We start from the raw sequence: 12,114 nt of genomic DNA on the forward strand, positions 1-12,114 counted from the left end.
AATCATTATAATAGGGATCCACAAAAAATGACAGTCAAGTCTTCCAAAGAAAGTTCTTAGCTAAAAAATTTATTTAATGGTAAACAAAAATAAGATATTAAGAAATTTTAATTATTCAGAGAAAACTGTCAACACAGCAGCAACAACAATCACCATCAATCATGAAAGCATGCATACCTCAGCGGTCAGAAGCCTTTTTGGACATTTGTTAACCGTGGCAAAAACTTTCCTAAGGCCAGTCTCCAGTTGTGTCAGTAACAATACGGCACAGTCAGCAAACCTGTGAAATTGAAGGAAAATAGGCAAAATTCCATGTTTTAAAAGCAACACTGGTACCTACACCACAAGAATGGGGCTGTATTCCAGATATGAGCAATGTGTGTTCAAGCAAGGACGGGTGACGTTACTCATTAATACGAGAAACAAAGCCAGAATCAGTCTCATTAGACTAGTGATTTTAAAACTGTTTTCCAGTGTTTTAGTGCATGATGAAACATTTTTAGTAGCTTTGGTGGAGTAAAATGTCATCAAAGATCTGCCTAACTCATAACTTCTAAAAAATACTCAAATACCAGGACTTCAGAGGGTTCTCAAGGGGTACAAATGAAGGTATCAGGATACAGTAACCAAGACCACTAACCTCCTGATGTCCATGTGTGTACGCTCTGCTCCCCAGGGAACACAAAGACAAACTTCCTTCCTCTTTGCTCCATGAGTCTCTAACTCTGGACACAATGTTTCACTCATAGTAAGCACCCAAAAAAACACTAAAAAGTTGATTCTAAAAAACAATTATCTCTATCAACTGTACCCAAAGGATGACACATAATGTTTAACTCACAATCACAAGCTATCTTTTAACTAATTATATGAAGATACTTGATGCTCAGGTCTACTCTTGAGTCAGCCCCACTTCTATTTGCTTACACTCCAGTAGCAAGAAAGCATGGGAGCTAGAGGATTGTAAGGGTTGGCCTCCCAACTACCAATAACCACTCTGTAACACCACCCTTCAGTTACCTCTGTGACTTGAACTTGATTAATGCAACTTCCCAATATGGCAACATGATTTTTAATATGAAAGTGGATTTCTTCATCACTTCTTCTAATACTGAAAGCACCTCATGAGAAACATCTGCAAAATAGCAAACATTTTTAAGCACAACCACACTGGACAACTGAAAAAGATGTGAACGCACTTAGGAAGTGATGCCAATGAGCTGACCTCCTCAGCTGGACAAACTGTAGCCTCTGGGGCAGTGCATGCTGTCTGAGAGTAAGACCACGTGAACTAGAGCCACAGTTGTAGGAGACCACAGGTACCCTTGGAAAAAGGGTACTGCATCCCTTCACCAATTTAGGCTACAACAGCTTTGAGTAAAGGAGTTCAGGGTTGACCAGCTGACCACACTGACCAGGAAAAGACAGACATATTTTCAGAAGATATAGGAACCAAGAGTGAACCCTATGGTAAACTACAGAGTTTGGGTGACTAGGATGTGCCCATCTAGATTCATCCTTGGTAAAAAATGTACCACTCTGGTGGGGGATGCTGATAAAGGAGGAGCTGTGCCTGTGTCAGGGCAGAGAGTATAGGGAAATCTTCGTACCTTCCTCTCAATCTTGTTGTAAACTTAAAGTTTCTCTAAAAAACAAAGTCTTAAAAATATATACATTATTGGCAGTCACCAGACTACCAAAAGTGTCCATGGTACAAAAGGCTGAGACTGCCAGGACCAAGATATTCTGTACTGTTCCCTCCAGCAAATACTGATGTACACCTCTCCTGCAAATGTGGAAAAGGAATGGGCATGGAGCAAACACATAGTTTAATTGTTCTTTCAAAGTTTTGTGTCCCCTGCCCCCATTAATTTGGTAAGTGGCTTTGTCATAGGGAAAAAAAAAGAAGTTATAGGAGACCATCTATACTATCGGCACTTTTTGTATGATGACTTTGAGTACAAAGGCGCAACAGCTAAAAAGAGAAGGGAACACACATTACAAAATGTCAACACATCTGAAGGATAAACTAATTCTCTCACTAACATTGATTCATGTAGCCCTGAGTCTCAAAGGGTCCCACGACAGCCTGGGGGGCACTCTGGGAAGAGGTAAGGTTTTATGGGCAAAGTTTGAGAGGTTCTTCAAGCAACTTTCAAAGGCATCTTGCTGTTGGAGAATAATCATTCCACCTACAGAGCTCAAATCTTGATGCTACTTAACGGTTTTATAAATTTCTTTACGAAGATATATTCAGGAAAAATGTGAAATGTTGTACTCGCCAGGGAAAACAATCAGATCCTCTAAGTTTGTAAGAGTTATGAAAGGTCGATGTGTCAATGTAAGTTTAGCTTGTTGAAGGTAAGTCTTCAGTAGTTGACCCAATCCTGCCGTCAACAATATCATCATTGAACAGTACCTAGGGGAAAATACCAGAGAGCTCTGTTAGAAAAATGAACTCAGTCATACAGAGAAAAAGCTTTATCTTCAAAAAGAGAAGTTGAAAATTAGGAAAGTAGAACACCATTAAATTGCAGAAAGCTCCCCATAGCTGTAGGAATTAAGCTGTGCAATGGCTGGGAGGAACAATGATATCTCAGAAACTGGTGGGCTGAAACCTCAGGGTCTCCTACCCAGCAGGAAGCTGTGACGTCATCCTTCCCATCAGGTTTAACCTCAGAATTGCCTTCAGGGTGTAAGTCCGTGAAATCACAGCTGTCACCACTTCAGCCATTCCGCTATTAATATTCAGTTTAATCCTCAAAATCCTGCCTCAAAACTCTCTCACGTTTCTCAAGACTCATCTTTCCCTGCTGTGAAATTCAAGATAAACTCATAAGTATATCAAAAAAGAAAGAAATTACATCACAAGCAACTTACTTTGGAGGAACTTCATGAGGTGACGCAAATCCATGCCACAAGATGTTACGCAGGTTGAGTCCACATGGGGAGCCAATGAAGACTTTCAGCACGTCCACCTAACCAGGGTAAGGACAGCAGATTATCGAGTAGGTACATAATTCCTGAATTACTAAATACACCAGTACAATACTGGGATGATGTCTCCTTTCTTCTTTAGAACTAAGAGAACCAATATCGTGGCTCACGTATAGTGATAATAACGATAATCATAATAAACCAACAGTACTGAGCATTTGGTATGTCAGACACACTTCGCACGTATGTGTTACTCATTCATCCTCAGAACAGCCTACAAGGAAGGTACTACTATGACTCCCACTGTGCAGACGAGAAAAATACAGGCATGGGGAGGGGAGACCGAGGTCTCAGATGCCACAAAGCTATCAAGGTGGATGAGATTTGACCACGGGCTGCCTCTGGGTTTGAAGCATCAGACTTTAGAAGAGATTCAGAAAAAACGCAAGATGTTCACACTGAAAGAACTTAAAAGCTTGTCATACGACAAAGAACAGCTGAGCCTCCAGAGGACTCAGGAAAGGAACGGAAGCTGTCTTCATCCACCTGAACGATGGCTGCTGAGAAGAGGAGACCCTGGCATTGTGAATCACTTAGAGGGAGGGAAAGCCCGAGAGTGGAAGTTACAAAGAGGGATTTCCACCCCATCTCAGAATACCTAACAACCAGCTCTTCAATGCCACTCCAGGAAGGCTTTGCTCCCATATTAATTTTTAACACTTTAATATTAATAATTTAATATTATTTATTTTGAATTTAATATTACTTTTTAGTTAATTGCTTATAGCATCTGGGCAATCAGAAATATATATGCCAACGAACTACTAAAACAATCTAGGGGCTAAAAGTGGCTGCAGGGAAGCAAAAGGCTAACAGCACACAGGTAGGTAACAACAACAGATCAAAACAACCAAATGTGGTTAAGAATTCCATGTAACAATGAGAAGTTTGTGCTTTATCTTCATTCCATATTCTCCATCAAAGAAAATGATGTTTAAGCTGACAAGGGGTAAGAAACCACCATGAAAAGTGGGAAAGCTTTACAGAAGACAGATTCCTTATCCAATACCTATGAGTCTAGCCTATAATATATCACACAATTATTGTAAATGACTTCCTGGCGTGGCAGGCTCCACCTTCTGCATGACACTATCCTGGCTTTCTTTTTCACTTCGACCTTGCCTCATTCGGTTGCCTAAAGGTTATTCATTAGTCTTAAACAATCTTGACCACGTGGTCTCTCAAAGATTCTGAAAAAGCATATAGCTCTGCATGTTTTTCAACTGGCATCTAAATTTTTTTTCTCCATAAGCCTCAACAGTCACAAAGGGCATAATTTCCCTTTGCAATGTTAAAAATATTATGTGTTAAAAATACTGATATTTTAGAGCAAAACTGTAACATCCCTCTTTAAAGGGTAAAAATTTTATTCTAAAATAAGTTAGTATTATAATTATTTTTTTTTAAAGATTGGCACTTGAGCTAACATCTGTTGTCAATCGTTTTTTTTCCTTCTTCTTCTTCTTTTTCTCCCCAAAGCCCCCCACTACATAGTTGTATCTTCTAGTTGTGAGTGCTTCTAGTTGTGCTATGTGGGACGCTGCCTCAGTATGGCTTGATGAGTGATGCCATGTCCGTGCCCAGGATCCAAACTGGCAAAACCCCGGGCTGCCAAAGCAGGACGCATGAACTTAACCACTAGGCCATGGGGCCAGCCCTGATATAATTATTAACATATAATTAATGAAAGCAATAGACTTCAAACTGCTCATCTGACTGGCGCCTCAGAGGTTATTACACCAGAGGTCCTCATGGCAGAGGTCCTCACAGCAGACGTTATCACATCAGAGGTCATCACACCAGAGGTCCTCACACTAGAGGTCAATGCATCAGAGGTTATTAGAGCAGAGGCGATTATACCAGAGGTCATCACACCAGAAGTCCTGACACCAGAGGTCCTCACGGCAGAGGTCCTCAAAGCAGACATCATCACACTAAAGGTCATCACATCAGAGTCATCACATCAGAGGCTATTAGACCAGAGGCTATTACTTCAGAGGTCATCACACCAGAGGTCATCACATCAGAGGTTACTGCAGCACACTAAGACTCAGGATAAGAGAGAGGTGTGTCTTTTGTCTGGAAGAGTGGCAATTCTGTAAGGGGAGGTGGTAATGGAAAATAAGCCTGAATCACTGATATAATTATTTTTTTCCTAATGTAGCACCAGTTTTTGAGAAGTAAAAGTACAGCTAACATTAACTGTTTTGTGTTGTGTTACTCTATTAGTTTTAGTGAACAAGCTTACCACAGACTGCCCAAAGACTTGCGCAAGCTCCTCAGATGCAAGCAGATCTCTTAAAAGAAAAGGGCATTCCTTCCCAATCAGTAAAAATACCTAAAATTCAAACAAAAACTGTATAATGATTGCATTATAATGAGCCAAATGATGTTAAGAAAAAAGTCGCCCATAAAGCAACTCTTTGGACAAAAGAAGAAAGAAAAGTACTAAAGATACCAATGTTTCAATTTTATAATCATTCAAAAAGAAAAATATTTAAAATCTGTGCCAAATGATTTTCTTTTACAGGAAAACAATAATCAAAATCAAGAAATTTGAGTGCAACTGTAGAATGGTTTAACGTTCATTTAGATACTTTAATGGACCAACAATGAAAGAGTTCTCATACTTACATCACCCAAGGTTCGTTCCAGACATAACGTCAGCTTCATTAAGCCGAGAGAAATAGCAGGGGATTGACGACTTTCCAAAGCGTCAAATACTTCAGGAAATAACTGTTTAGAATAAGACATATGTTAAATTTGCACTTAATGAGAAATATTTCTCAAAGTAACAATACTATCAATGAAATTCAAACCTCTAAAGATTTCAGTTCGCGTATTTTAACGACTTGTTTGGTATGGGTAAACATTTTCTACATAAACATAGTATCAAAAGAATCAAGAAAATATTTTAATATCTGAGGAGTTTTTTGAAAGTTCTCTCTATATTTAAATGTTTGTTAAAAGCAGTAAATCTGGCATAACTGTAAATTGAAACGTCAAATATTTTGACCTAAATCTTATTTCCTGTTTTGATTAGTTCTTAAAAATAAACATAAGGCAGCTCACCCTGCCACTCATGAGAGCTATTACAAAGGGAGAAGCGACGATCCTTCTGCTCTACATTAGGAAATTCAAAGAATTTTACAACAGACTCTTATAGTTACTGCCCTATTGTGGACAAGTGAAATGGTTGGTTTGAACCAACCAACAAACCAACCAAAACAAGGTTTGGGCATGGTCCCAAACTACCCTCCTCCCTTCCATTCACCCTCGCCAAACCAAGCATCCTCATCTCCAGTCTCTGGGCCCACTGTCTCAAGAACGCCTTACTATCCATCCACAAGGTCTTTCCTTTTTCTGGAGCAGTCCATTTTTCTCTGTCCCAGGACAGTGCCCATGCACCAAGCTAGCTCCTCAGCCCTCCATTCTGATCCTGCATCCAAAACCTTCTTCTGTTCAAAGGATGTGCCTCTCAGCTGAGGCTTCAGAGACCGCAGAACAGTCCCAAGTTGCCCTGCGACCCTAAGCCTTCTTCACAGTTGGAAGGCCCTGAGGATGGAGACCCCTTTAAAATTAGCAAGTAACAAGGGCCTCTAAGTGGAACTTGCAAAGTCTTTTCTTTCTAAAGGTTGTTTAAAAGCCAAACCTCTGGAAAACTTGTCCATTGGAGCCATGGTGTATATCGAATTTCAAACTGCCCCCTGGTCAGAGATAACAAATGTAAGTGGACGGCCTCACACACAGGGCCCAGCAGCCTCACGCTTCCCCGGTAATCCAGACCCTGGGCTTCAAGGACAAGAAAACAAGTTTTAGTACCACAGACCCATACCAAGTGATGAAAAATGTCTAAATTATCAAAGGAAAATTGCTTTATGAAATTTCCACAAAATCAACAACCAGTTTATAGTTGAAGTTACACTAAAGATACTCATATATTGTTGGAAATAAGTTACATAGTGTTTATCTGACTGTAAAAGAAAAATATACTGTCAGTAGAGAATCTGGAAAATACAGAAAGGTTCAAACGAGAGAAAAAACATTTCCTTCAATTTCTTTACTTGCATATAGGTTTATACAAAATCAGGTTCATACTGTATATATATTATATTTTAACCTGACTTTACTTTTTACTGAACATTATTAGACTGTGAGATTCCCAATGAAATTATTTTAGAACATATCTATAAGATGAATATTTTGTTGTTTTCATTTTTTTGATAAGTTTGGAGCTGAACATTCACACGGTGCTCAACGAAAAAATTTAAAAGGTGAGTCTCCCTCCTGGCCACCCGATTCTCCTTCCTATAGCAGAACTGTTACTAATTCCTTGGGTAATCTTGGAAATACTTATACTTACACAAGCAAATACAAATACATGCTCCTCCTATTTTTTTACATAGCCATATAGCTAACAGAGATTTCTGAATCAAAAAGATGGGCCCCCTCGTTCTTTCTCACTACTGCAAATATTCCCTTACGTGCATTTTTCCTAACTAACTTAACCAATCCCCTACTGCCTGACATGTGGCTGTCTCCAGTGTTTCTTCTTTTTTGCTACCTCAAAATGCTGCAAAGAGGAGCCTGCACAGACACCACTTTCATACCTGTAAATATGCCTGACTCCAATTCCTGGATGGAATTGCTGGGCCAGAGCACATTCGTTTGTAATTTTTATAAGTATTATGAAATTTTCCAACCCCAATCCCTGCTCCAAAAAATGTCCAAGAATGTGCAGAAGACCTTTAAAATAACTGTGTAATGCATTACTGGTCATTTCATACCCTTAATTCATGTGACTTCTACTTTCTTCCCTTTTCCCCCTGGATTACTGGCCTCGAGCTGAGATCTGTGTCATGCACAGCCCCTCCACCCACCACTGCCGCCCAACCCCTCCTTCTCACACAGCATTTTCTGAGCCCAGATTTTTGTTAACTCTTCTATGCGTCTCTGGACTCATTCTCTTGCTTTTCACACTGATTCCTGTTCTCTTTTGAGTTAGGCCTGCATTACAACATCCTCTAATCAAAAGCAGCAATGGTCAGAAAGGGACACTTTACAGATCGAGATATTTTAAATGCAACAGTTGTGGGGCAGAGAAAGTACAAACCTGACTCTGTATAAAGCACACAGTCTGTAATTGTCTGCCAGCACACTTCACCACTCTGAGTTACAATACTATTGATATCACAGCGTTCTCTGACTTCAAACCCAAGTTTACATATCATATCATACACTGAGGGAGACAGACAGGTGGTAATAGGATCCTCTACTAATACCTGAAATATAAAACATAGAAGACACTGTTTAACAGGAAATAAAAACAGAGGACTATTAATTATATATTTAAATCATGAGGAAATTCTATTCTATCTTAAGTACAGACTATACTCAGGTATAGCTACTGTCAACACACTTTTGGCTATCATGAAAGCTGTATGATTAAAGCATTGTGATGAAATATAAAGATACTTTGCATATTTTCAAATAAAAATGTGAAGATTTAAAATTATTTTATTAATTACAATATTTGTTAAGATATGAGTTTACAGGAGCTCAATGTGTTTTACAGAGGAGCACGTTACTCCTTTCAGCATTCCTTTACTATCCCAAAGTTATCAAAATAAGCCTTTTTTTATGGGCAGTGGGAAAGCAGAAAACCAAGCATAATATACTAAAACAGAAGTAAAAAGCACACCTCTGATCCCTACGTTATGTAAAAGGCAGCAAACCACACTGCTTTTTCATGAAGGATTAAACAAAACCAAAATCCTCATAATTATCTCCTCACTACACTAAGATCATCCTATAAACCTGTGTTCACATTCTGGGTCTGAAACTGACCTAGGCGGCGTCTGCGTTCTAGCAGTAGTGAGGTAGTCCTGCCAGCTCCCTGAATTGGGAAGCTGGCCAGTTTAATTCCTCCACGCTGTTAAGCATTGCCTTGTCACCTTGTTCCCTTGTCCTGTTCCCCAAAAGCTTTACTTCCCACTCTCAGCCCTGGCTGTCAACTGATCCTAGCACATGAAACTTGTGTGAATATTCAGTGATTCTCCATGACTCTGCAGACCACAACTTACTCAACGAGTCAGGGCACTCGAAGGGACACTGCAAGACAGCAGGGGGAAGAAGGGACTTGCTCCTGCAGCCTGGGGACTTCCTGTCCACTTTCTATTACTTTGAGCGTTGCCCCAGCAGCAGCAGTGCCCCCTGCTGCAGCAGCTGAATCCAGTCTGCAGTTTTCCCGACACTTGTAGCCGAACTTCCACACTGTGCCCCTGCAAGAGACACATCACCACTGTCCAGTGCCACCTCAAGAGCCTGCTTCCCACTCGCCAGCCCCTCCACGTAGCTGAGCAGCACAACTGCCTCCTTAGAGATCTGAGTTTGAGTACTTGGGGACCTTTCTCTAAGTTTCTAAGTTTTAAAATTCCCACCACTTTTCTTAGTTTCCTCGGTCCTATGGGTAGTGACTACTTGGCCAGCTGCCATCTCCACGGTATTTTCAGAGATCTCTTTTTATCCTTTCAGATATCTAGTTAACAATGTTATACCTAGTTAACTCTTTATGTTAAATTCTCTCAGTTCAAAAAAGATATAACACTAAAGGGTTATTTTCACATCAAAAGGGATTCCTTGAATTTTTAAAAAGCATTCGAACTCTAAAGGAATGGGCTGTGGTTCCGGAGTGACAGGTGGCAGGCAGAAATGATACTGTCACACAAAAGCCCATCTACCACACTACTAAAGCCAGCCGTGGACATGGTAACTGAAGTTTTGAGAAAGGTTTTTGATAAACAAAGGTCAAGCAATGGATTGGAGTACATGAGGAGGCCATTTGGTGTAAAATTAACTCAGCCTGACCTTGCTTTCCAAAAGGGCTTGACATGGCCATCGAGCATGTATTACGTATGTGCTTTAAGCGTTTGCTGTGTCCCAAAGACAAGAACAAATACCCTTAAGATAAAGATGCAACTGCCCCCAACTTGGCATTTCCTTAAGGATGAGCATTTCTCCCTACACTAGGAACTGATTGCTGCGCTCAGCCTGTGATCACTCAGCTCCAAACAACAGACCCGCTGCCTGCTGTGTGAACAGCAGTGCTGTGCCAGCTGGGCTATCTCCCGACTACTGTAAAAGGGACATTCCAATCACATGTGATAACGCTCTTCGGTGGGATTTAATCACTCTGCACACCCCACTTTGGCGCCCTTCCTTCCTTGGGGAAGGAAGAGCCCGGGCTAGCCCTCAGATCTGGCTCATAACAAACTCACCCCAATTTTGATCTATAGCTTGGTTATGGATTATCTGCCTCAACATCTTTCTTTGGGTTGTGGCTGCCCTATCAACACAGTTGCCCCTCAGCCTCAACCAAACTGTAAGACCCTGGAGCACAGAGACTAGGTCTTACACAGCCTTGCACCCCAAGGCCATGGCGTAGCTCCTGGCGCACAATAAGTGATAAGAGTTACTGAATGGTTGGCTCCTCCTACCCTGGGCTGAAACGCACTCCAAGTCTCCCCACCCTCAGCCACTGGCTACCAACAGACGTACAATTCCAGAAGTTGGCTTTTAGATGAACTTTTCAGCCCGTACTCTCTTGGACAAGACCTCACTGTTAATGAAGAAATAAAATCGAACGTCAAATAAACAGATGAGACGCTGCAATACTTGAACTGTCCCATGTACTAGTCACGAAGGTGGGTCCTCCCACCAGCAGCCAGAAACCCTGGGCGCCTGCGCGTGCACGCACACGTGGGCACCCACCCACACCCTTATCCTGACTCCTCACTGGCTGCCCAGAGCCCCGGGCTCGGGAGCAGCAAGGCTCAGATCCGAATTCTTCCTCCGACTCTTTCTACCTCTTGCCTTGCAAGTTATTTAACGTGTCTGAGCCCAGTTTTAACTGTCAAGTGTGCCAAATACCATCACCTTCCGGGGCTGCAGGCACTACAAATAATACTTGAGGAGTACCTAGCACGCAGCACTCAAGACACAGAGCTATAGCTAACACTGACGACAGACGTCTGACGTCTGACGGCCCGAGGCGGGAATGAGCACAGCCCTCCCCGGCGTGCGGTGCGCAGCCGCCCGCGAGGCTCGGCGACTGAGCTCCAGTCGTCACCGGACAGCCGCGGACTCACGGCGACGGCACGTGGCGCGCGGAGGCTGTCCTGGCGGCGACGCAGAGAAGCGACACGCGGGGACGAGCGCGGGGGGAAGGCGCCGCCGTCGCGCGCGCTCGGCCGCACGCCCGGCTCCGGGTCACGCGTTAGAGCCCGTCTGTCCCCGCGCGCGTGCGCACGGCGTCACACTAATCCTCACACCCTCTGTTCGCCCGCGTGGCCCCGGGAGCTGACAGGGAGGGGGCCCGGAGAACGAGCGCCGGCGCCCCCTCACGCCGGCAGCCGACACCGCGGGCGAGGGACCTGCGCAGACGCAGACACGAGGGGGCCCGGAACCCCGCCCAGGAGCCCGCTCGGAGCCGGTGGGATGGGCAGACCCTCCCGCGCCCCCCGCCAAGGCCGCCCCGCCAGAGGGGCGCGGCCAGCACGGCGGCGGTCGCCGGGCCAGCACGGGCACGCTCCCCGCCCGCTCTACCTCCATGACTTCCGGCTCCCGGCCGCCGGCGCCGCGAGATGACGCACGCAGCGCTCCGCCCCTACCCTGCCTCCCTCTTGTGCTCACGTCCGGCGGGCGCGGCGCATGCGCGAGACTTGCGCTCTCGCGGGAAGCTGCAGAGACGTTGAGGGCGGACGCGGACGGAGGAGCTTGGGCGTCTCGGAGAGCGGGCCAGGATGGAGAAGCGAGGCCGAGGCGGGAAGCTGCCCGCACACCAGCCCGCTCAGCAGCCACCGTCGACGCCTCGGAAAGAGAGGAGGCCGAGCATGTTCGAGAAGGAGGCCGTGAGTGCGGCGACGGCGGGGGGCTCCCCGGCAAGGGCGGCGGGGCGCTTCCGGTGTGGAGCGGAAGTCCGCGGACCCGCCCTGAGGCCGCGTGCTGGCGGACCGCGGTGGAGTCCGTGTTCCCGGGTCGGAAGAGCCGACGAGGCCATCTGCGGCCCTCTCCAGACTTCTCAGCCTACGGGTTTTCTAAGCGTTTTGTCCCTCTTCA

General features: G+C 44.2%; 2 protein-coding genes across 16 annotated transcripts in view; one reads left to right on the forward strand and one right to left on the reverse strand.

The window, feature by feature from the left end:
• ERMARD (ER membrane associated RNA degradation) overlaps positions 1–11,963 on the reverse strand; it is a 27,962-nt gene extending 15,999 nt beyond the window's left edge. The window contains exons 1-11 of one of the 15 annotated variants that reach the window (XM_070256172.1): positions 11,667–11,963; positions 10,555–10,615; positions 9,081–9,278; positions 8,111–8,279; positions 6,650–6,789; positions 5,632–5,733; positions 5,246–5,335; positions 2,881–2,978; positions 2,283–2,419; positions 1,021–1,135; positions 178–280 (exon numbers count right to left, since the gene is read on the reverse strand). In XM_070256172.1, coding sequence (XP_070112273.1) covers positions 178–280; positions 1,021–1,135; positions 2,283–2,419; positions 2,881–2,978; positions 5,246–5,335; positions 5,632–5,733; positions 6,650–6,789; positions 8,111–8,228 — 903 coding nt within the window. In that variant the 5' untranslated portion in view covers positions 8,229–8,279; positions 9,081–9,278; positions 10,555–10,615; positions 11,667–11,963. Of the gene's footprint in view, positions 1–177; positions 281–1,020; positions 1,136–2,282; positions 2,420–2,880; positions 2,979–5,245; positions 5,336–5,631; positions 5,734–6,649; positions 6,790–8,110; positions 8,280–8,844; positions 9,279–10,554; positions 10,616–10,974 lie in introns of all 15 variants that reach the window. The other 14 variants (XM_070256173.1, XM_023633096.2, XM_070256176.1 and 11 more) reach the window with 14 other exon arrangements.
• Positions 11,702–12,114, forward strand: part of DYNLT2 (dynein light chain Tctex-type 2) — a 23,101-nt gene continuing 22,688 nt past the window's right edge. The window contains exon 1 of the mRNA XM_001488610.5: positions 11,702–11,906. Within this exon, the coding sequence (XP_001488660.1) occupies positions 11,799–11,906 (108 nt within the window). The 5' untranslated portion in view covers positions 11,702–11,798. The remainder of the gene's footprint in view (positions 11,907–12,114) is intronic.

This window comes from Equus caballus, chromosome 31 (genome assembly GCF_041296265.1).
Source record: "Equus caballus isolate H_3958 breed thoroughbred chromosome 31, TB-T2T, whole genome shotgun sequence".
NCBI classification, from domain to species: Eukaryota; Metazoa; Chordata; class Mammalia; order Perissodactyla; family Equidae; genus Equus; species Equus caballus.